General features: G+C 39.6%; 1 protein-coding gene across 11 annotated transcripts; it reads left to right on the forward strand.

The window, feature by feature from the left end:
• Window positions 1-25,546, forward strand: LOC109628021 (RNA polymerase-associated protein RTF1 homolog). 11 transcript variants are annotated; one of them, XM_069535990.1, is made up of 8 exons: window positions 1-133; window positions 428-3,112; window positions 3,407-6,098; window positions 6,393-12,068; window positions 12,363-15,054; window positions 15,349-18,040; window positions 18,335-24,011; window positions 24,306-25,546. In XM_069535990.1, exons 1-2 carry the CDS (start codon window positions 113-115, stop codon window positions 1,397-1,399), a joined length of 993 nt encoding a protein of 330 aa, XP_069392091.1. In that variant the 5' UTR covers window positions 1-112; the 3' UTR covers window positions 1,400-3,112; window positions 3,407-6,098; window positions 6,393-12,068; window positions 12,363-15,054; window positions 15,349-18,040; window positions 18,335-24,011; window positions 24,306-25,546. The 11 variants fall into 11 exon arrangements, with proteins under 11 accessions (XP_069392091.1, XP_069392090.1, XP_069392092.1 ...); XM_069535989.1 differs by lacking the exon at window positions 1-133 and having other exon boundaries at window positions 142-3,112; XM_069535991.1 differs by lacking the exon at window positions 1-133 and having other exon boundaries at window positions 3,031-3,112.
• The last annotated feature ends 391 nt before the right edge of the window (window positions 25,547-25,937 follow it).

Genomic DNA, 25,937 nt, shown 5'->3' on the forward strand with positions numbered 1-25,937 from the left:
TCTAAAAAGGGGGCTTTGGTACAAAGACTTTGAGATTATAATTGTACTCACTTGCTTCCCTGATCGATTGATGAGCAGTTGCATTTATCAAGACTCTTGAGCAAACTCTGCAATGGACCGAAAATATAGCAAGGTAAGATCATTTAACTTATACTGTCTTTTCCACTGTCATTTATTTATGTTTGGTCTAGAGCTCAAATACATGGTCATAGACTTTGTTGAGTTAATGCATCACAACTGGTACTTCTGAGATCCAGTCGGCCATATTAATATAAACTGTACTTCTACAAATTAAATATAAATGGGACTTGGTTTTAATAGGATATGCATGAATTTTAGATGAGGTTACATGTCACTCTTTCAATATGTTGTGTTAAGGTGGGACAGTAGTTTTAATCATGAATTCCATGTATGTGTTATTTTTCAGGCCCCTAATGGAGCCCAAATGATTTCATTGAAGCTGTCAACACTGGAGCAAACAAGGTTGGCTGGCTCCAAACGGAAAAGGGAAATCGAGGAAGGCAACGAGCCCATGGAGAAGAAAGCTCGTGGAGAGGTTGCAGATCTCTCTCATGAAGAGCTGTCCAGGATCTACCTGTCCAGTAAGAGGCTGGAGCAATGGTGCCACACCCCGTTCTTTGCCACCACTGTGACTGGCTGCTTCATCAGGGTAACTAATGACAGCAGCAGCGACCCAGTTCACTGTGTCACAGAAATTGTGTCTGTGGTGGAGGAGAGGCAGGCCTACCAGTTTGGATCCACACGGACAAACCTGGCATTGAAACTCAGGCACGCTGGTATAGAGCAGATTGTGTCTCTCAGGTGTGCATCAAATGAGAAATTCACAGAAAGTGAGTTCAAGCAGTGGACACGGGCGATGATGGATGCTGGGATGCAAGTCCCAACTACAGATAGAATCACAGAAAAGGAGCAGGTCATCAATGGAGCCCTGTGTCATACCTTCACTGAGAAAGATATCGATTTTATTGTGGAACGGAAGAATAGATTCCGAGTAGCACCTCTGAATGTTGCCAAGAGGAAAATTCAATTATTTCAAGAACGGGACATGGCAAGAATGCACGGAGACACTGAGAGGTTGAAAGAGATCCTGGAAGAACTGAAAAAGTTAAACGAGGGCACAAAACAACCTGAAAAACCGAAGATGACGGAGGTAAATCTGAAGATCAGACCCTCTACCGTTGTTAAGTCCAGGAGAAGAGCCCCTCCAAAAGCACAGGCTGACCATTATCAGGGAATAGGCCCTTTCATCCGGAGAAGGACCAGACCAATCATGTTCACAAAACTTAAAAACAACCCAAAACTCCGTGAAGCTATTTACGCTGAGCTCGACCGGAGGTACGGCGGTGGATCCACATCAGAGGACACCAGCTCTGTTTGAGGACTGAGCAGGGTTATTATGTTTAAAGAAAACTAAGACTAAAACTAAAACTAATACTAGCAATGAAAAAATAATTGAGTTAACTGAAATAAAAAAAGACGACAATTACAAAAAAAACGAAAACTAAATAAAAACTACAATAAACAATGCAAAACCAACTCAAACTAAACTGAATTGCAGATAAATTCAGATTTGTTTTCTCCCTCGATTACTGCCTGTCCTGCAGGTGATGGTTAAAGAATAAAATTGAAGGACTTGATAAACCATATTTGGTGTCACACATTGTTTCATCCTTTTTCAGCTTCTACAAGTCAAGGCTTTCTCTTAATACCTGGAAAAACTAAAACTAAATAAAAACTACACTGAAACTAGTCGATTACTCTAAATAAAAACTAAACTAAAAGTATAAAATCACTTGTTGAACTAACAAAAACTAAACTGAAATAAATAAGCAAACTGAAAAACTAAATAAAAATAAAAACTAATGAAAATTTCAAAACTATAATAACCTTGGGACTGAGCACCCCCCCAACCCTGCCACCTCCTAATGTAATAGCAGCATGGATGAGAGTCAATTCCTAGAAATGAAACTCCTCTTTACCAAAACCTTGGTTGCTATTTTGATTTGATATTCTGTACAACTTATACTGAATGATTAAGGTAGCTAAAGTGGGGCTTCCGGTTTGGCACATGTAGGAGCAGGATGTGCAAACGAGAGTCCCCTGAGAACTTGACCATTACTAACTTAAAACTCCTTAATATACACAAATAAGCACCGAAGAAATAGGTTCATAAGTTTATTTTTTCATTTGCTACGTTCTTTTTTTTGCTGGAACATGCCAAAGAAAGACTACGAGACGAAGAAGCCCAGCCCAGCGCTAAGTAGCAAAAAAGCTAACATGGCGAACGCTGCTAACGCCGACGACCTCGCTATGATGTTGGCGACAGAAATGGTAAAACAACGAGAACATCTCAAAGAGGACATGGCAGGTCTGATTAAAACATCTCTGGCGCCTATCCAGGCATCTATAACAAATATCCACGAAATGGTGGACACACTGGGAAGGAGAGCCGCCGCGGTGGAGACCACAACAGGCAAAAACGTCCCTGTTTAAGGAGGAGAAAGCTATCACCAAACTGCAAACTCTGAATGCTATGCTGGTTGATCGCATTGATGACCTGAAGAATCGGTCTAGGAGAGTAAATCTTGGTATTATAAATGTGCCCGAGGATAGCGACACCATAGGGGACTCAGACATGGTTACATTTGTTTCCACACTTTTGAAGGACACCATGGGGAATCTCTTAATTGTTCTTTTGCTGCTATAAAACCAATACAATCATTGGTTTAAATGATTAATATAGTTGCTTAGATGAATAATAATTTATATATCGTAGTCACATTTTTACTACAATTTATTGAAAGAAAATAATATGCAATTAATTAGGCTTGTATCATCTATGGAAATTATTACAGGCCATTATTATCCCTGTGCTTTTCCTATATATTGTCATATGAAGGTCCTTTAAATCCATTGATCTTTAGGTCTCAATCTCATTTGATGACTTCTATGTTCTCATCTAAAAAGGGGGCTTTGGTACAAAGACTTTGAGATTATAATTGTACTCACTTGCTTCCCTGATCAATTGATGAGCAGCTGCATTTATCAAGACTCTTGAGCAAACTCTGCAATGGACCGAAAATATAGCAAGGTAAGATCATTTAACTTATACTGTCTTTTCCACTGTCATTTATTTATGTTTGGTCTAGAGCTCAAATACATGGTCATAGACTTTGTTGAGTTAATGCATCACAACTGGTACTTCTGAGATCCAGTCGGCCATATTAATATAAACTGTACTTCTACAAATTAAATATAAATGGGACTTGGTTTTAATAGGATATGCATGAATTTTAGATGAGGTTACATGTCACTCTTTCAATATGTTGTGTTAAGGTGGGACAGTAGTTTTAATCATGAATTCCATGTATGTGTTATTTTTCAGGCCCCTAATGGAGCGCAAATAATTTCATTGAAGCTGTCAACACTGGAGCAAACAAGGTTGGCTGGCTCCAAACGGAAAAGGGAAATCGAGGAAGGCAACGAGCCCATGGAGAAGAAAGCTCGTGGAGAGATTGCAGATCTCTCTCATGAAGAGCTGTCCAGGATCTACCTGTCCAGTAAGAGGCTGGAGCAATGGTGCCACACCCCGTTCTTTGCCACCACTGTGACTGGCTGCTTCATCAGGGTAACTAATGACAGCAGCAGCAACCCAGTTCACTGTGTCACAGAAATTGTGTCTGTGGTGGAGGAGAGGCAGGCCTACCAGTTTGGATCCACACGGACCAACCTGGCATTGAAACTCAGGCACGCTGGTATAGAGCAGATTGTGTCTCTCAGGTGTGCATCGAATGAGAAATTCACAGAAAGTGAGTTCAAGCAGTGGACACGGGCGATGATGGATGCTGGGATGCAAGTCCCAACTACACATAGAATCACAGAAAAGGAGCAGGTCATCAATGGAGCCCTGTGTCATACCTTCACTGAGAAAGATATTGATTTTATTGTGGAACGGAAGAACAGATTCCGAGTAGCACCTCTGAATGTTGCCAAGAGGAAAATTCAATTATTTCAAGAACGGGACATGGCAAGAATGCACGGAGACACTGAGAGGTTGAAAGAGATCCTGGAAGAACTGAAAAAGTTAAACGAGGGCACAAAACAACCTGAAAAACCGAAGATGACGGAGGTAAATCTGAAGATCAGACCCTCTACCGTTGTTAAGTCCAGGAGAAGAGCCCCTCCAAAAGCACAGGCTGACCATTATCAGGGAATAGGCCCTTTCATCCGGAGAAAGACCAGACCAATCATGTTCACAAAACTTAAAAACAACCCAAAACTCCGTGAAGCTATTTACGCTGAGCTCGACCGGAGGTACGGCGGTGGATCCACATCAGAGGACACCAGCTCTGTTTGAGGACTGAGCAGGGTTATTATGTTTAAAGAAAACTAAGACTAAAACTAAAACTAATACTAGCAATGAAAAAATAATTGAGTTAACTGAAATAAAAAAAAGACGACAATTACAAAAAAAAAGAAAACTAAATAAAAACTACAATGAACAATGCAAAACCAACTCAAACTAAACTGAATTGCAGATAAATTCAGATTTGTTTTCTCCCTCGATTACTGCCTGTCCTGCAGGTGATGGTTAAAGAATAAAATTGAAGGACTTGATAAACCATATTTGGTGTCACACATTGTTTCATCCTTTTTCAGCTTCTACAAGTCAAGGCTTTCTCTTAATACCTGGAAAACCTAAAACTAAATAAAAACTAAACTGAAACTTGTTGATTACTCTAAATAAAAACTAAACTAAAAGTATAAAATCACTTGTTGAACTAACAAAAACTTAACTGAAATAAATAAGCAAACTGAAAAACTAAATACAAATAAAAACTAATGAAAATTTCAAAACTATAATAACCTTGGGACTGAGCACCCCCCCAACCCTGCCACCTCCTAATAATGTAATAGCAGCATGGATGAGAGTCAATTCCTAGAAATGAAACTCTTCTTTACCAAAACCTTGGTTGCTATTTTGATTTGATATTCTGTACAACTTATACTGAATGATTAAGGTAGCTAAAGTGGGGCTTACGGTTTGGCACATGTAGGAGCAGGACGTGCGAACGAGAGACCCCTGAGAACTTGACCATTACTAACTTAAAACTCCTTAATATACACAAATAAGCACCGAAGAAATAGGTTCATAAGTTTATTTTTTCATTTGCTACGTTCTTTTTTTTTTTGCTGGAACATGCCAAAGAAAGACTACGAGACGAAGAAGCCCAGCCCAGCGCTAAGTAGCAAAAAAGCTAACATGGCGAACGCTGCTAACGCCGACGACCTCGCTATGATGTTGGCGACAGAAATGGTAAAACAACGAGAACATCTCAAAGAGGGCATGGCAGGTCTGATTAAAACATCTCTGGCGCCTATCCAGGCATCTATAACAAATATCCACGAAATGGTGGACACACTGGGAAGGAGAGCCGCCGCGGTGGAGACCACAACAGGCAAAAACGTCCCTGTTTAAGGAGGAGAAAGCTATCACCAAACTGCAAACTCTGAATGCTATGCTGGTTGATCGCATTGATGACCTGAAGAATCGGTCTAGGAGAGTAAATCTTGGTATTATAAATGTGCCCGAGGATAGCGACACCATAGGGGACTCAGACATGGTTACATTTGTTTCCACACTTTTGAAGGACACCATGGGGAATCTCTTAATTGTTCTTTTGCTGCTATAAAACCAATACAATCATTGGTTTAAATGATTAATATAGTTGCTTAGATGAATAATAATTTATATATCGTAGTCACATTTTTACTACAATTTATTGAAAGAAAATAATATGCAATTAATTAGGCTTGTATCATCTATGGAAATTATTACAGGCCATTATTATCCCTGTGCTTTTCCTATATATGGTCATATGAAGGTCCTTTAAATCCATTGATCTTTAGGTCTCAATCTCATTTGATGACTTCTATGTTCTCATCTAAAAAGGGGGCTTTGGTACAAAGACTTTGAGATTATAATTGTACTCACTTGCTTCCCTGATCGATTGATGAGCAGCTGCATTTATCAAGACTCTTGAGCAAACTCTGCAATGGACCGAAAATATAGCAAGGTAAGATCATTTAACTTATACTGTCTTTTCCACTGTCATTTATTTATGTTTGGTCTAGAGCTCAAATACATGGTCATAGACTTTGTTGAGTTAATGCATCACAACTGGTACTTCTGAGATCCAGTCGGCCATATTAATATAAACTGTACTTCTACAAATTAAATATAAATGGGACTTGGTTTTAATAGGATATGCATGAATTTTAGATGAGGTTACATGTCACTCTTTCAATATGTTGTGTTAAGGTGGGACAGTAGTTTTAATCATGAATTCCATGTATGTGTTATTTTTCAGGCCCCTAATGGAGCCCAAATAATTTCATTGAAGCTGTCAACACTGGAGCAAACAAGGTTGGCTGGCTCCAAACGGAAAAGGGAAATCGAGGAAGGCAACGAGCCCATGGAGAAGAAAGCTCGTGGAGAGATTGCAGATCTCTCTCATGAAGAGCTGTCCAGGATCTACCTGTCCAGTAAGAGGCTGGAGCAATGGTGCCACACCCCGTTCTTTGCCACCACTGTGACTGGCTGCTTCATCAGGGTAACTAATGACAGCAGCAGCAACCCAGTTCACTGTGTCACAGAAATTGTGTCTGTGGTGGAGGAGAGGCAAGCCTACCAGTTTGGATCCACACGGACCAACCTGGCATTGAAACTCAGGCACGCTGGTATAGAGCAGATTGTGTCTCTCAGGTGTGCATCGAATGAGAAATTCACAGAAAGTGAGTTCAAGCAGTGGACACGGGCGATGATGGATGCTGGGATGCAAGTCCCAACTACACATAGAATCACAGAAAAGGAGCAGGTCATCAATGGAGCCCTGTGTCATACCTTCACTGAGAAAGATATTGATTTTATTGTGGAACGGAAGAACAGATTCCGAGTAGCACCTCTGAATGTTGCCAAGAGGAAAATTCAATTATTTCAAGAACGGGACATGGCAAGAATGCACGGAGACACTGAGAGGTTGAAAGAGATCCTGGAAGAACTGAAAAAGTTAAACGAGGGCACAAAACAACCTGAAAAACCGAAGATGACGGAGGTAAATCTGAAGATCAGACCCTCTACCGTTGTTAAGTCCAGGAGAAGAGCCCCTCCAAAAGCACAGGCTGACCATTATCAGGGAATAGGCCCTTTCATCCGGAGAAAGACCAGACCAATCATGTTCACAAAACTTAAAAACAACCCAAAACTCCGTGAAGCTATTTACGCTGAGCTCGACCGGAGGTACGGCGGTGGATCCACATCAGAGGACACCAGCTCTGTTTGAGGACTGAGCAGGGTTATTATGTTTAAAGAAAACTAAGACTAAAACTAAAACTAATACTAGCAATGAAAAAATAATTGAGTTAACTGAAATAAAAAAAAGACGACAATTACAAAAAAAAAGAAAACTAAATAAAAACTACAATGAACAATGCAAAACCAACTCAAACTAAACTGAATTGCAGATAAATTCAGATTTGTTTTCTCCCTCGATTACTGCCTGTCCTGCAGGTGATGGTTAAAGAATAAAATTGAAGGACTTGATAAACCATATTTGGTGTCACACATTGTTTCATCCTTTTTCAGCTTCTACAAGTCAAGGCTTTCTCTTAATACCTGGAAAACCTAAAACTAAATAAAAACTAAACTGAAACTTGTTGATTACTCTAAATAAAAACTAAACTAAAAGTATAAAATCACTTGTTGAACTAACAAAAACTTAACTGAAATAAATAAGCAAACTGAAAAACTAAATACAAATAAAAACTAATGAAAATTTCAAAACTATAATAACCTTGGGACTGAGCACCCCCCCAACCCTGCCACCTCCTAATAATGTAATAGCAGCATGGATGAGAGTCAATTCCTAGAAATGAAACTCTTCTTTACCAAAACCTTGGTTGCTATTTTGATTTGATATTCTGTACAACTTATACTGAATGATTAAGGTAGCTAAAGTGGGGCTTACGGTTTGGCACATGTAGGAGCAGGACGTGCGAACGAGAGACCCCTGAGAACTTGACCATTACTAACTTAAAACTCCTTAATATACACAAATAAGCACCGAAGAAATAGGTTCATAAGTTTATTTTTTCATTTGCTACGTTTTTTTTTTTTGCTGGAACATGCCAAAGAAAGACTACGAGACGATGAAGCCCAGCCCAGCGCTAAGTAGCAAAAAAGCTAACATGGCGAACGCTGCTAACGCCGACGACCTCGCTATGATGTTGGCGACAGAAATGGTAAAACAACGAGAACATCTCAAAGAGGGCATGGCAGGTCTGATTAAAACATCTCTGGCGCCTATCCAGGCATCTATAACAAATATCCACGAAATGGTGGACACACTGGGAAGGAGAGCCGCCGCGGTGGAGACCACAACAGGCAAAAACGTCCCTGTTTAAGGAGGAGAAAGCTATCACCAAACTGCAAACTCTGAATGCTATGCTGGTTGATCGCATTGATGACCTGAAGAATCGGTCTAGGAGAGTAAATCTTGGTATTATAAATGTGCCCGAGGATAGCGACACCATAGGGGACTCAGACATGGTTACATTTGTTTCCACACTTTTGAAGGACACCATGGGGAATCTCTTAATTGTTCTTTTGCTGCTATAAAACCAATACAATCATTGGTTTAAATGATTAATATAGTTGCTTAGATGAATAATAATTTATATATCGTAGTCACATTTTTACTACAATTTATTGAAAGAAAATAATATGCAATTAATTAGGCTTGTATCATCTATGGAAATTATTACAGGCCATTATTATCCCTGTGCTTTTCCTATATATTGTCATATGAAGGTCCTTTAAATCCATTGATCTTTAGGTCTCAATCTCATTTGATGACTTCTATGTTCTCATCTAAAAAGGGGGCTTTGGTACAAAGACTTTGAGATTATAATTGTACTCACTTGCTTCCCTGATCAATTGATGAGCAGCTGCATTTATCAAGACTCTTGAGCAAACTCTGCAATGGACCGAAAATATAGCAAGGTAAGATCATTTAACTTATACTGTCTTTTCCACTGTCATTTATTTATGTTTGGTCTAGAGCTCAAATACATGGTCATAGACTTTGTTGAGTTAATGCATCACAACTGGTACTTCTGAGATCCAGTCGGCCATATTAATATAAACTGTACTTCTACAAATTAAATATAAATGGGACTTGGTTTTAATAGGATATGCATGAATTTTAGATGAGGTTACATGTCACTCTTTCAATATGTTGTGTTAAGGTGGGACAGTAGTTTTAATCATGAATTCCATGTATGTGTTATTTTTCAGGCCCCTAATGGAGCGCAAATAATTTCATTGAAGCTGTCAACACTAGAGCAAACAAGGTTGGCTGGCTCCAAACGGAAAAGGGAAATCGAGGAAGGCAACGAGCCCATGGAGAAGAAAGCTCGTGGAGAGATTGCAGATCTCTCTCATGAAGAGCTGTCCAGGATCTACCTGTCCAGTAAGAGGCTGGAGCAATGGTGCCACACCCCGTTCTTTGCCACCACTGTGACTGGCTGCTTCATCAGGGTAACTAATGACAGCAGCAGCAACCCAGTTCACTGTGTCACAGAAATTGTGTCTGTGGTGGAGGAGAGGCAGGCCTACCAGTTTGGATCCACACGGACCAACCTGGCATTGAAACTCAGGCACGCTGGTATAGAGCAGATTGTGTCTCTCAGGTGTGCATCGAATGAGAAATTCACAGAAAGTGAGTTCAAGCAGTGGACACGGGCGATGATGGATGCTGGGATGCAAGTCCCAACTACACATAGAATCACAGAAAAGGAGCAGGTCATCAATGGAGCCCTGTGTCATACCTTCACTGAGAAAGATATTGATTTTATTGTGGAACGGAAGAACAGATTCCGAGTAGCACCTCTGAATGTTGCCAAGAGGAAAATTCAATTATTTCAAGAACGGGACATGGCAAGAATGCACGGAGACACTGAGAGGTTGAAAGAGATCCTGGAAGAACTGAAAAAGTTAAACGAGGGCACAAAACAACCTGAAAAACCGAAGATGACGGAGGTAAATCTGAAGATCAGACCCTCTACCGTTGTTAAGTCCAGGAGAAGAGCCCCTCCAAAAGCACAGGCTGACCATTATCAGGGAATAGGCCCTTTCATCCGGAGAAAGACCAGACCAATCATGTTCACAAAACTTAAAAACAACCCAAAACTCCGTGAAGCTATTTACGCTGAGCTCGACCGGAGGTACGGCGGTGGATCCACATCAGAGGACACCAGCTCTGTTTGAGGACTGAGCAGGGTTATTATGTTTAAAGAAAACTAAGACTAAAACTAAAACTAATACTAGCAATGAAAAAATAATTGAGTTAACTGAAATAAAAAAAAGACGACAATTACAAAAAAAAAGAAAACTAAATAAAAACTACAATGAACAATGCAAAACCAACTCAAACTAAACTGAATTGCAGATAAATTCAGATTTGTTTTCTCCCTCGATTACTGCCTGTCCTGCAGGTGATGGTTAAAGAATAAAATTGAAGGACTTGATAAACCATATTTGGTGTCACACATTGTTTCATCCTTTTTCAGCTTCTACAAGTCAAGGCTTTCTCTTAATACCTGGAAAACCTAAAACTAAATAAAAACTAAACTGAAACTTGTTGATTACTCTAAATAAAAACTAAACTAAAAGTATAAAATCACTTGTTGAACTAACAAAAACTTAACTGAAATAAATAAGCAAACTGAAAAACTAAATACAAATAAAAACTAATGAAAATTTCAAAACTATAATAACCTTGGGACTGAGCACCCCCCCAACCCTGCCACCTCCTAATAATGTAATAGCAGCATGGATGAGAGTCAATTCCTAGAAATGAAACTCTTCTTTACCAAAACCTTGGTTGCTATTTTGATTTGATATTCTGTACAACTTATACTGAATGATTAAGGTAGCTAAAGTGGGGCTTACGGTTTGGCACATGTAGGAGCAGGACGTGCGAACGAGAGACCCCTGAGAACTTGACCATTACTAACTTAAAACTCCTTAATATACACAAATAAGCACCGAAGAAATAGGTTCATAAGTTTATTTTTTCATTTGCTACGTTCTTTTTTTTTTTGCTGGAACATGCCAAAGAAAGACTACGAGACGAAGAAGCCCAGCCCAGCGCTAAGTAGCAAAAAAGCTAACATGGCGAACGCTGCTAACGCCGACGACCTCGCTATGATGTTGGCGACAGAAATGGTAAAACAACGAGAACATCTCAAAGAGGGCATGGCAGGTCTGATTAAAACATCTCTGGCGCCTATCCAGGCATCTATAACAAATATCCACGAAATGGTGGACACACTGGGAAGGAGAGCCGCCGCGGTGGAGACCACAACAGGCAAAAACGTCCCTGTTTAAGGAGGAGAAAGCTATCACCAAACTGCAAACTCTGAATGCTATGCTGGTTGATCGCATTGATGACCTGAAGAATCGGTCTAGGAGAGTAAATCTTGGTATTATAAATGTGCCCGAGGATAGCGACACCATAGGGGACTCAGACATGGTTACATTTGTTTCCACACTTTTGAAGGACACCATGGGGAATCTCTTAATTGTTCTTTTGCTGCTATAAAACCAATACAATCATTGGTTTAAATGATTAATATAGTTGCTTAGATGAATAATAATTTATATATCGTAGTCACATTTTTACTACAATTTATTGAAAGAAAATAATATGCAATTAATTAGGCTTGTATCATCTATGGAAATTATTACAGGCCATTATTATCCCTGTGCTTTTCCTATATATGGTCATATGAAGGTCCTTTAAATCCATTGATCTTTAGGTCTCAATCTCATTTGATGACTTCTATGTTCTCATCTAAAAAGGGGGCTTTGGTACAAAGACTTTGAGATTATAATTGTACTCACTTGCTTCCCTGATCGATTGATGAGCAGTTGCATTTATCAAGACTCTTGAGCAAACTCTGCAATGGACCGAAAATATAGCAAGGTAAGATCATTTAACTTATACTGTCTTTTCCACTGTCATTTATTTATGTTTGGTCTAGAGCTCAAATACATGGTCATAGACTTTGTTGAGTTAATGCATCACAACTGGTACTTCTGAGATCCAGTCGGCCATATTAATATAAACTGTACTTCTACAAATTAAATATAAATGGGACTTGGTTTTAATAGGATATGCATGAATTTTAGATGAGGTTACATGTCACTCTTTCAATATGTTGTGTTAAGGTGGGACAGTAGTTTTAATCATGAATTCCATGTATGTGTTATTTTTCAGGCCCCTAATGGAGCCCAAATGATTTCATTGAAGCTGTCAACACTGGAGCAAACAAGGTTGGCTGGCTCCAAACGGAAAAGGGAAATCGAGGAAGGCAACGAGCCCATGGAGAAGAAAGCTCGTGGAGAGATTGCAGATCTCTCTCATGAAGAGCTGTCCAGGATCTACCTGTCCAGTAAGAGGCTGGAGCAATGGTGCCACACCCCGTTCTTTGCCACCACTGTGACTGGCTGCTTCATCAGGGTAACTAATGACAGCAGCAGCAACCCAGTTCACTGTGTCACAGAAATTGTGTCTGTGGTGGAGGAGAGGCAGGCCTACCAGTTTGGATCCACACGGACCAACCTGGCATTGAAACTCAGGCACGCTGGTATAGAGCAGATTGTGTCTCTCAGGTGTGCATCGAATGAGAAATTCACAGAAAGTGAGTTCAAGCAGTGGACACGGGCGATGATGGATGCTGGGATGCAAGTCCCAACTACACATAGAATCACAGAAAAGGAGCAGGTCATCAATGGAGCCCTGTGTCATACCTTCACTGAGAAAGATATTGATTTTATTGTGGAACGGAAGAACAGATTCCGAGTAGCACCTCTGAATGTTGCCAAGAGGAAAATTCAATTATTTCAAGAACGGGACATGGCAAGAATGCACGGAGACACTGAGAGGTTGAAAGAGATCCTGGAAGAACTGAAAAAGTTAAACGAGGGCACAAAACAACCTGAAAAACCGAAGATGACGGAGGTAAATCTGAAGATCAGACCCTCTACCGTTGTTAAGTCCAGGAGAAGAGCCCCTCCAAAAGCACAGGCTGACCATTATCAGGGAATAGGCCCTTTCATCCGGAGAAAGACCAGACCAATCATGTTCACAAAACTTAAAAACAACCCAAAACTCCGTGAAGCTATTTACGCTGAGCTCGACCGGAGGTACGGCGGTGGATCCACATCAGAGGACACCAGCTCTGTTTGAGGACTGAGCAGGGTTATTATGTTTAAAGAAAACTAAGACTAAAACTAAAACTAATACTAGCAATGAAAAAATAATTGAGTTAACTGAAATAAAAAAAAGACGACAATTACAAAAAAAAAGAAAACTAAATAAAAACTACAATGAACAATGCAAAACCAACTCAAACTAAACTGAATTGCAGATAAATTCAGATTTGTTTTCTCCCTCGATTACTGCCTGTCCTGCAGGTGATGGTTAAAGAATAAAATTGAAGGACTTGATAAACCATATTTGGTGTCACACATTGTTTCATCCTTTTTCAGCTTCTACAAGTCAAGGCTTTCTCTTAATACCTGGAAAACCTAAAACTAAATAAAAACTAAACTGAAACTTGTTGATTACTCTAAATAAAAACTAAACTAAAAGTATAAAATCACTTGTTGAACTAACAAAAACTTAACTGAAATAAATAAGCAAACTGAAAAACTAAATACAAATAAAAACTAATGAAAATTTCAAAACTATAATAACCTTGGGACTGAGCACCCCCCCAACCCTGCCACCTCCTAATAATGTAATAGCAGCATGGATGAGAGTCAATTCCTAGAAATGAAACTCTTCTTTACCAAAACCTTGGTTGCTATTTTGATTTGATATTCTGTACAACTTATACTGAATGATTAAGGTAGCTAAAGTGGGGCTTACGGTTTGGCACATGTAGGAGCAGGACGTGCGAACGAGAGACCCCTGAGAACTTGACCATTACTAACTTAAAACTCCTTAATATACACAAATAAGCACCGAAGAAATAGGTTCATAAGTTTATTTTTTCATTTGCTACGTTCTTTTTTTTTTTGCTGGAACATGCCAAAGAAAGACTACGAGACGAAGAAGCCCAGCCCAGCGCTAAGTAGCAAAAAAGCTAACATGGCGAACGCTGCTAACGCCGACGACCTCGCTATGATGTTGGCGACAGAAATGGTAAAACAACGAGAACATCTCAAAGAGGGCATGGCAGGTCTGATTAAAACATCTCTGGCGCCTATCCAGGCATCTATAACAAATATCCACGAAATGGTGGACACACTGGGAAGGAGAGCCGCCGCGGTGGAGACCACAACAGGCAAAAACGTCCCTGTTTAAGGAGGAGAAAGCTATCACCAAACTGCAAACTCTGAATGCTATGCTGGTTGATCGCATTGATGACCTGAAGAATCGGTCTAGGAGAGTAAATCTTGGTATTATAAATGTGCCCGAGGATAGCGACACCATAGGGGACTCAGACATGGTTACATTTGTTTCCACACTTTTGAAGGACACCATGGGGAATCTCTTAATTGTTCTTTTGCTGCTATAAAACCAATACAATCATTGGTTTAAATGATTAATATAGTTGCTTAGATGAATAATAATTTATATATCGTAGTCACATTTTTACTACAATTTATTGAAAGAAAATAATATGCAATTAATTAGGCTTGTATCATCTATGGAAATTATTACAGGCCATTATTATCCCTGTGCTTTTCCTATATATGGTCATATGAAGGTCCTTTAAATCCATTGATCTTTAGGTCTCAATCTCATTTGATGACTTCTATGTTCTCATCTAAAAAGGGGGCTTTGGTACAAAGACTTTGAGATTATAATTGTACTCACTTGCTTCCCTGATCGATTGATGAGCAGTTGCATTTATCAAGACTCTTGAGCAAACTCTGCAATGGACCGAAAATATAGCAAGGTAAGATCATTTAACTTATACTGTCTTTTCCACTGTCATTTATTTATGTTTGGTCTAGAGCTCAAATACATGGTCATAGACTTTGTTGAGTTAATGCATCACAACTGGTACTTCTGAGATCCAGTCGGCCATATTAATATAAACTGTACTTCTACAAATTAAATATAAATGGGACTTGGTTTTAATAGGATATGCATGAATTTTAGATGAGGTTACATGTCACTCTTTCAATATGTTGTGTTAAGGTGGGACAGTAGTTTTAATCATGAATTCCATGTATGTGTTATTTTTCAGGCCCCTAATGGAGCCCAAATGATTTCATTGAAGCTGTCAACACTGGAGCAAACAAGGTTGGCTGGCTCCAAACGGAAAAGGGAAATCGAGGAAGGCAACGAGCCCATGGAGAAGAAAGCTCGTGGAGAGATTGCAGATCTCTCTCATGAAGAGCTGTCCAGGATCTACCTGTCCAGTAAGAGGCTGGAGCAATGGTGCCACACCCCGTTCTTTGCCACCACTGTGACTGGCTGCTTCATCAGGGTAACTAATGACAGCAGCAGCAACCCAGTTCACTGTGTCACAGAAATTGTGTCTGTGGTGGAGGAGAGGCAGGCCTACCAGTTTGGATCCACACGGACCAACCTGGCATTGAAACTCAGGCACGCTGGTATAGAGCAGATTGTGTCTCTCAGGTGTGCATCGAATGAGAAATTCACAGAAAGTGAGTTCAAGCAGTGGACACGGGCGATGATGGATGCTGGGATGCAAGTCCCAACTACACATAGAATCACAGAAAAGGAGCAGGTCATCAATGGAGCCCTGTGTCATACCTTCACTGAGAAAGATATTGATTTTATTGTGGAACGGAAGAACAGATTCCGAGTAGCACCTCTGAATGTTGCCAAGAGGAAAATTCAATTATTTCAAGAACGGGACATGGCAAGAATGCACGGAGACACTGAGAGGTTGAAAGAGATCCTGGAAGAACTGAAAAAGTTAAACGAGGGCACAAAACAACCTGAAAAACCGAAGATGACGGAGGTAAATCTGAAGATCAGACCCTCTACCGTTGTTAAGTCCAGGAGAAGAGCCCCTCCAAAAGCACAGGCTGACCATTATCAGGGAATAGGCCCTTTCATCCGGAGAAAGACCAGACCAATCATGTTCACAAAACTTAAAAACAACCCAAAACTCCGTGAAGCTATTTACGCTGAGCTCGACCGGAGGTACGGCGGTGGATCCACATCAGAGGACACCAGCTCTGTTTGAGGACTGAGCAGGGTTATTATGTTTAAAGAAAACTAAGACTAAAACTAAAACTAATACTAGCAATGAAAAAATAATTGAGTTAACTGAAATAAAAAAAAGACGACAATTACAAAAAAAAAGAAAACTAAATAAAAACTACAATGAACAATGCAAAACCAACTCAAACTAAACTGAATTGCAGATAAATTCAGATTTGTTTTCTCCCTCGATTACTGCCTGTCCTGCAGGTGATGGTTAAAGAATAAAATTGAAGGACTTGATAAACCATATTTGGTGTCACACATTGTTTCATCCTTTTTCAGCTTCTACAAGTCAAGGCTTTCTCTTAATACCTGGAAAACCTAAAACTAAATAAAAACTAAACTGAAACTTGTTGATTACTCTAAATAAAAACTAAACTAAAAGTATAAAATCACTTGTTGAACTAACAAAAACTTAACTGAAATAAATAAGCAAACTGAAAAACTAAATACAAATAAAAACTAATGAAAATTTCAAAACTATAATAACCTTGGGACTGAGCACCCCCCCAACCCTGCCACCTCCTAATAATGTAATAGCAGCATGGATGAGAGTCAATTCCTAGAAATGAAACTCTTCTTTACCAAAACCTTGGTTGCTATTTTGATTTGATATTCTGTACAACTTATACTGAATGATTAAGGTAGCTAAAGTGGGGCTTACGGTTTGGCACATGTAGGAGCAGGACGTGCGAACGAGAGACCCCTGAGAACTTGACCATTACTAACTTAAAACTCCTTAATATACACAAATAAGCACCGAAGAAATAGGTTCATAAGTTTATTTTTTCATTTGCTACGTTCTTTTTTTTTTTGCTGGAACATGCCAAAGAAAGACTACGAGACGAAGAAGCCCAGCCCAGCGCTAAGTAGCAAAAAAGCTAACATGGCGAACGCTGCTAACGCCGACGACCTCGCTATGATGTTGGCGACAGAAATGGTAAAACAACGAGAACATCTCAAAGAGGGCATGGCAGGTCTGATTAAAACATCTCTGGCGCCTATCCAGGCATCTATAACAAATATCCACGAAATGGTGGACACACTGGGAAGGAGAGCCGCCGCGGTGGAGACCACAACAGGCAAAAACGTCCCTGTTTAAGGAGGAGAAAGCTATCACCAAACTGCAAACTCTGAATGCTATGCTGGTTGATCGCATTGATGACCTGAAGAATCGGTCTAGGAGAGTAAATCTTGGTATTATAAATGTGCCCGAGGATAGCGACACCATAGGGGACTCAGACATGGTTACATTTGTTTCCACACTTTTGAAGGACACCATGGGGAATCTCTTAATTGTTCTTTTGCTGCTATAAAACCAATACAATCATTGGTTTAAATGATTAATATAGTTGCTTAGATGAATAATAATTTATATATCGTAGTCACATTTTTACTACAATTTATTGAAAGAAAATAATATGCAATTAATTAGGCTTGTATCATCTATGGAAATTATTACAGGCCATTATTATCCCTGTGCTTTTCCTATATATGGTCATATGAAGGTCCTTTAAATCCATTGATCTTTAGGTCTCAATCTCATTTGATGACTTCTATGTTCTCATCTAAAAAGGGGGCTTTGGTACAAAGACTTTGAGATTATAATTGTACTCACTTGCTTCCCTGATCGATTGATGAGCAGTTGCATTTATCAAGACTCTTGAGCAAACTCTGCAATGGACCGAAAATATAGCAAGGTAAGATCATTTAACTTATACTGTCTTTTCCACTGTCATTTATTTATGTTTGGTCTAGAGCTCAAATACATGGTCATAGACTTTGTTGAGTTAATGCATCACAACTGGTACTTCTGAGATCCAGTCGGCCATATTAATATAAACTGTACTTCTACAAATTAAATATAAATGGGACTTGGTTTTAATAGGATATGCATGAATTTTAGATGAGGTTACATGTCACTCTTTCAATATGTTGTGTTAAGGTGGGACAGTAGTTTTAATCATGAATTCCATGTATGTGTTATTTTTCAGGCCCCTAATGGAGCCCAAATGATTTCATTGAAGCTGTCAACACTGGAGCAAACAAGGTTGGCTGGCTCCAAACGGAAAAGGGAAATCGAGGAAGGCAACGAGCCCATGGAGAAGAAAGCTCGTGGAGAGATTGCAGATCTCTCTCATGAAGAGCTGTCCAGGATCTACCTGTCCAGTAAGAGGCTGGAGCAATGGTGCCACACCCCGTTCTTTGCCACCACTGTGACTGGCTGCTTCATCAGGGTAACTAATGACAGCAGCAGCAACCCAGTTCACTGTGTCACAGAAATTGTGTCTGTGGTGGAGGAGAGGCAGGCCTACCAGTTTGGATCCACACGGACCAACCTGGCATTGAAACTCAGGCACGCTGGTATAGAGCAGATTGTGTCTCTCAGGTGTGCATCGAATGAGAAATTCACAGAAAGTGAGTTCAAGCAGTGGACACGGGCGATGATGGATGCTGGGATGCAAGTCCCAACTACACATAGAATCACAGAAAAGGAGCAGGTCATCAATGGAGCCCTGTGTCATACCTTCACTGAGAAAGATATTGATTTTATTGTGGAACGGAAGAACAGATTCCGAGTAGCACCTCTGAATGTTGCCAAGAGGAAAATTCAATTATTTCAAGAACGGGACATGGCAAGAATGCACGGAGACACTGAGAGGTTGAAAGAGATCCTGGAAGAACTGAAAAAGTTAAACGAGGGCACAAAACAACCTGAAAAACCGAAGATGACGGAGGTAAATCTGAAGATCAGACCCTCTACCGTTGTTAAGTCCAGGAGAAGAGCCCCTCCAAAAGCACAGGCTGACCATTATCAGGGAATAGGCCCTTTCATCCGGAGAAAGACCAGACCAATCATGTTCACAAAACTTAAAAACAACCCAAAACTCCGTGAAGCTATTTACGCTGAGCTCGACCGGAGGTACGGCGGTGGATCCACATCAGAGGACACCAGCTCTGTTTGAGGACTGAGCAGGGTTATTATGTTTAAAGAAAACTAAGACTAAAACTAAAACTAATACTAGCAATGAAAAAATAATTGAGTTAACTGAAATAAAAAAAAGACGACAATTACAAAAAAAAAGAAAACTAAATAAAAACTACAATGAACAATGCAAAACCAACTCAAACTAAACTGAATTGCAGATAAATTCAGATTTGTTTTCTCCCTCGATTACTGCCTGTCCTGCAGGTGATGGTTAAAGAATAAAATTGAAGGACTTGATAAACCATATTTGGTGTCACACATTGTTTCATCCTTTTTCAGCTTCTACAAGTCAAGGCTTTCTCTTAATACCTGGAAAACCTAAAACTAAATAAAAACTAAACTGAAACTTGTTGATTACTCTAAATAAAAACTAAACTAAAAGTATAAAATCACTTGTTGAACTAACAAAAACTTAACTGAAATAAATAAGCAAACTGAAAAACTAAATACAAATAAAAACTAATGAAAATTTCAAAACTATAATAACCTTGGGACTGAGCACCCCCCCAACCCTGCCACCTCCTAATAATGTAATAGCAGCATGGATGAGAGTCAATTCCTAGAAATGAAACTCTTCTTTACCAAAACCTTGGTTGCTATTTTCATTTGATATTCTGTACAACTTATACTGAATGATTAAGGTAGCTAAAGTGGGGCTTACGGTTTGGCACATGTAGGAGCAGGACGTGCGAACGAGAGACCCCTGAGAACTTGACCATTACTAACTTAAAACTCCTTAATATACACAAATAAGCACCGAAGAAATAGGTTCATAAGTTTATTTTTTCATTTGCTACGTTTTTTTTTTTTTGCTGGAACATGCCAAAGAAAGACTACGAGACGATGAAGCCCAGCCCAGCGCTAAGTAGCAAAAAAGCTAACATGGCGAACGCTGCTAACGCCGACGACCTCGCTATGATGTTGGCGACAGAAATGGTAAAACAACGAGAACATCTCAAAGAGGGCATGGCAGGTCTGATTAAAACATCTCTGGCGCCTATCCAGGCATCTATAACAAATATCCACGAAATGGTGGACACACTGGGAAGGAGAGCCGCCGCGGTGGAGACCACAACAGGCAAAAACGTCCCTGTTTAAGGAGGAGAAAGCTATCACCAAACTGCAAACTCTGAATGCTATGCTGGTTGATCGCATTGATGACCTGAAGAATCGGTCTAGGAGAGTAAATCTTGGTATTATAAATGTGCCCGAGGATAGCGACACCATAGGGGACTCAGACATGGTTACATTTGTTTCCACACTTTTGAAGGACACCATGGGGAATCTCTTAATTGTTCTTTTGCTGCTATAAAACCAATACAATCATTGGTTTAAATGATTAATATAGTTGCTTAGATGAATAATAATTTATATATCGTAGTCACATTTTTACTACAATTTATTGAAAGAAAATAATATGCAATTAATTAGGCTTGTATCATCTATGGAAATTATTACAGGCCATTATTATCCCTGTGCTTTTCCTATATATTGTCATATGAAGGTCCTTTAAATCCATTGATCTTTAGGTCTCAATCTCATTTGATGACTTCTATGTTCTCATCTAAAAAGGGGGCTTTGGTACAAAGACTTTGAGATTATAATTGTACTCACTTGCTTCCCTGATCGATTGATGAGCAGCTGCATTTATCAAGACTCTTGAGCAAACTCTGCAATGGACCGAAAATATAGCAAGGTAAGATCATTTAACTTATACTGTCTTTTCCACTGTCATTTATTTATGTTTGGTCTAGAGCTCAAATACATGGTCATAGACTTTGTTGAGTTAATGCATCACAACTGGTACTTCTGAGATCCAGTCGGCCATATTAATATAAACTGTACTTCTACAAATTAAATATAAATGGGACTTGGTTTTAATAGGATATGCATGAATTTTAGATGAGGTTACATGTCACTCTTTCAATATGTTGTGTTAAGGTGGGACAGTAGTTTTAATCATGAATTCCATGTATGTGTTATTTTTCAGGCCCCTAATGGAGCGCAAATAATTTCATTGAAGCTGTCAACACTAGAGCAAACAAGGTTGGCTGGCTCCAAACGGAAAAGGGAAATCGAGGAAGGCAACGAGCCCATGGAGAAGAAAGCTCGTGGAGAGATTGCAGATCTCTCTCATGAAGAGCTGTCCAGGATCTACCTGTCCAGTAAGAGGCTGGAGCAATGGTGCCACACCCCGTTCTTTGCCACCACTGTGACTGGCTGCTTCATCAGGGTAACTAATGACAGCAGCAGCAACCCAGTTCACTGTGTCACAGAAATTGTGTCTGTGGTGGAGGAGAGGCAGGCCTACCAGTTTGGATCCACACGGACCAACCTGGCATTGAAACTCAGGCACGCTGGTATAGAGCAGATTGTGTCTCTCAGGTGTGCATCGAATGAGAAATTCACAGAAAGTGAGTTCAAGCAGTGGACACGGGCGATGATGGATGCTGGGATGCAAGTCCCAACTACACATAGAATCACAGAAAAGGAGCAGGTCATCAATGGAGCCCTGTGTCATACCTTCACTGAGAAAGATATTGATTTTATTGTGGAACGGAAGAACAGATTCCGAGTAGCACCTCTGAATGTTGCCAAGAGGAAAATTCAATTATTTCAAGAACGGGACATGGCAAGAATGCACGGAGACACTGAGAGGTTGAAAGAGATCCTGGAAGAACTGAAAAAGTTAAACGAGGGCACAAAACAACCTGAAAAACCGAAGATGACGGAGGTAAATCTGAAGATCAGACCCTCTACCGTTGTTAAGTCCAGGAGAAGAGCCCCTCCAAAAGCACAGGCTGACCATTATCAGGGAATAGGCCCTTTCATCCGGAGAAAGACCAGACCAATCATGTTCACAAAACTTAAAAACAACCCAAAACTCCGTGAAGCTATTTACGCTGAGCTCGACCGGAGGTACGGCGGTGGATCCACATCAGAGGACACCAGCTCTGTTTGAGGACTGAGCAGGGTTATTATGTTTAAAGAAAACTAAGACTAAAACTAAAACTAATACTAGCAATGAAAAAATAATTGAGTTAACTGAAATAAAAAAAAGACGACAATTACAAAAAAAAAGAAAACTAAATAAAAACTACAATGAACAATGCAAAACCAACTCAAACTAAACTGAATTGCAGATAAATTCAGATTTGTTTTCTCCCTCGATTACTGCCTGTCCTGCAGGTGATGGTTAAAGAATAAAATTGAAGGACTTGATAAACCATATTTGGTGTCACACATTGTTTCATCCTTTTTCAGCTTCTACAAGTCAAGGCTTTCTCTTAATACCTGGAAAAACTAAAACTAAATAAAAACTAAACTGAAACTTGTTGATTACTCTAAATAAAAACTAAACTAAAAGTATAAAATCACTTGTTGAACTAACAAAAACTTAACTGAAATAAATAAGCAAACTGAAAAACTAAATACAAATAAAAACTAATGAAAATTTCAAAACTATAATAACCTTGGGACTGAGCACCCCCCCAACCCTGCCACCTCCTAATAATGTAATAGCAGCATGGATGAGAGTCAATTCCTAGAAATGAAACTCTTCTTTACCAAAACCTTGGTTGCTATTTTGATTTGATATTCTGTACAACTTATACTGAATGATTAAGGTAGCTAAAGTGGGGCTTACGGTTTGGCACATGTAGGAGCAGGACGTGCGAACGAGAGACCCCTGAGAACTTGACCATTACTAACTTAAAACTCCTTAATATACACAAATAAGCACCGAAGAAATAGGTTCATAAGTTTATTTTTTCATTTGCTACGTTCTTTTTTTTTTTGCTGGAACATGCCAAAGAAAGACTACGAGACGAAGAAGCCCAGCCCAGCGCTAAGTAGCAAAAAAGCTAACATGGCGAACGCTGCTAACGCCGACGACCTCGCTATGATGTTGGCGACAGAAATGGTAAAACAACGAGAACATCTCAAAGAGGGCATGGCAGGTCTGATTAAAACATCTCTGGCGCCTATCCAGGCATCTATAACAAATATCCACGAAATGGTGGACACACTGGGAAGGAGAGCCGCCGCGGTGGAGACCACAACAGGCAAAAACGTCCCTGTTTAAGGAGGAGAAAGCTATCACCAAACTGCAAACTCTGAATGCTATGCTGGTTGATCGCATTGATGACCTGAAGAATCGGTCTAGGAGAGTAAATCTTGGTATTATAAATGTGCCCGAGGATAGCGACACCATAGGGGACTCAGACATGGTTACATTTGTTTCCACACTTTTGAAGGACACCATGGGGAATCTCTTAATTGTTCTTTTGCTGCTATAAAACCAATACAATCATTGGTTTAAATGATTAATATAGTTGCTTAGATGAATAATAATTTATATATCGTAGTCACATTTTTACTACAATTTATTGAAAGAAAATAATATGCAATTAATTAGGCTTGTATCATCTATGGAAATTATTACAGGCCATTATTATCCCTGTGCTTTTCCTATATATGGTCATATGAAGGTCCTTTAAATCCATTGATCTTTAGGTCTCAATCTCATTTGATGACTTCTATGTTCTCATCTAAAAAGGGGGCTTTGGTACAAAGACTTTGAGATTATAATTGTACTCACTTGCTTCCCTGATCGATTGATGAGCAGTTGCATTTATCAAGACTCTTGAGCAAACTCTGCAATGGACCGAAAATATAGCAAGGTAAGATCATTTAACTTATACTGTCTTTTCCACTGTCATTTATTTATGTTTGGTCTAGAGCTCAAATACATGGTCATAGACTTTGTTGAGTTAATGCATCACAACTGGTACTTCTGAGATCCAGTCGGCCATATTAATATAAACTGTACTTCTACAAATTAAATATAAATGGGACTTGGTTTTAATAGGATATGCATGAATTTTAGATGAGGTTACATGTCACTCTTTCAATATGTTGTGTTAAGGTGGGACAGTAGTTTTAATCATGAATTCCATGTATGTGTTATTTTTCAGGCCCCTAATGGAGCCCAAATAATTTCATTGAAGCTGTCAACACTGGAGCAAACAAGGTTGGCTGGCTCCAAACGGAAAAGGGAAATCGAGGAAGGCAACGAGCCCATGGAGAAGAAAGCTCGTGGAGAGATTGCAGATCTCTCTCATGAAGAGCTGTCCAGGATCTACCTGTCCAGTAAGAGGCTGGAGCAATGGTGCCACACCCCGTTCTTTGCCACCACTGTGACTGGCTGCTTCATCAGGGTAACTAATGACAGCAGCAGCAACCCAGTTCACTGTGTCACAGAAATTGTGTCTGTGGTGGAGGAGAGGCAAGCCTACCAGTTTGGATCCACACGGACCAACCTGGCATTGAAACTCAGGCACGCTGGTATAGAGCAGATTGTGTCTCTCAGGTGTGCATCGAATGAGAAATTCACAGAAAGTGAGTTCAAGCAGTGGACACGGGCGATGATGGATGCTGGGATGCAAGTCCCAACTACACATAGAATCACAGAAAAGGAGCAGGTCATCAATGGAGCCCTGTGTCATACCTTCACTGAGAAAGATATTGATTTTATTGTGGAACGGAAGAACAGATTCCGAGTAGCACCTCTGAATGTTGCCAAGAGGAAAATTCAATTATTTCAAGAACGGGACATGGCAAGAATGCACGGAGACACTGAGAGGTTGAAAGAGATCCTGGAAGAACTGAAAAAGTTAAACGAGGGCACAAAACAACCTGAAAAACCGAAGATGACGGAGGTAAATCTGAAGATCAGACCCTCTACCGTTGTTAAGTCCAGGAGAAGAGCCCCTCCAAAAGCACAGGCTGACCATTATCAGGGAATAGGCCCTTTCATCCGGAGAAAGACCAGACCAATCATGTTCACAAAACTTAAAAACAACCCAAAACTCCGTGAAGCTATTTACGCTGAGCTCGACCGGAGGTACGGCGGTGGATCCACATCAGAGGACACCAGCTCTGTTTGAGGACTGAGCAGGGTTATTATGTTTAAAGAAAACTAAGACTAAAACTAAAACTAATACTAGCAATGAAAAAATAATTGAGTTAACTGAAATAAAAAAAAGACGACAATTACAAAAAAAAAGAAAACTAAATAAAAACTACAATGAACAATGCAAAACCAACTCAAACTAAACTGAATTGCAGATAAATTCAGATTTGTTTTCTCCCTCGATTACTGCCTGTCCTGCAGGTGATGGTTAAAGAATAAAATTGAAGGACTTGATAAACCATATTTGGTGTCACACATTGTTTCATCCTTTTTCAGCTTCTACAAGTCAAGGCTTTCTCTTAATACCTGGAAAAACTAAAACTAAATAAAAACTAAACTGAAACTAGTCGATTACTCAAAATAAAAACTAAACTAAAAGTACAAAATCACTTGTTGAACTAACAAAACTAAACTGAAATAAATAAGCAAACTGAAAAACTAAATAAAAATAAAACTAATGAAAATTTAAAAACTATAATAACCTTGGGACTGAGCACCCCCCCAACCCTGCCACCTCCTAATAATGTAATAGCAGCATGGATGAGAGTCAATTCCTAGAAATGAAACTCCTCTTTACCAAAACCTTGGTTGCTATTTTGATTTGATATTCTGTACAACTTATACTGAATGATTA

Source organism: Paralichthys olivaceus, chromosome 12 (assembly GCF_024713975.1).
Source record: "Paralichthys olivaceus isolate ysfri-2021 chromosome 12, ASM2471397v2, whole genome shotgun sequence".
In the NCBI taxonomy this organism is placed as follows: Eukaryota; Metazoa; Chordata; class Actinopteri; order Pleuronectiformes; family Paralichthyidae; genus Paralichthys; species Paralichthys olivaceus.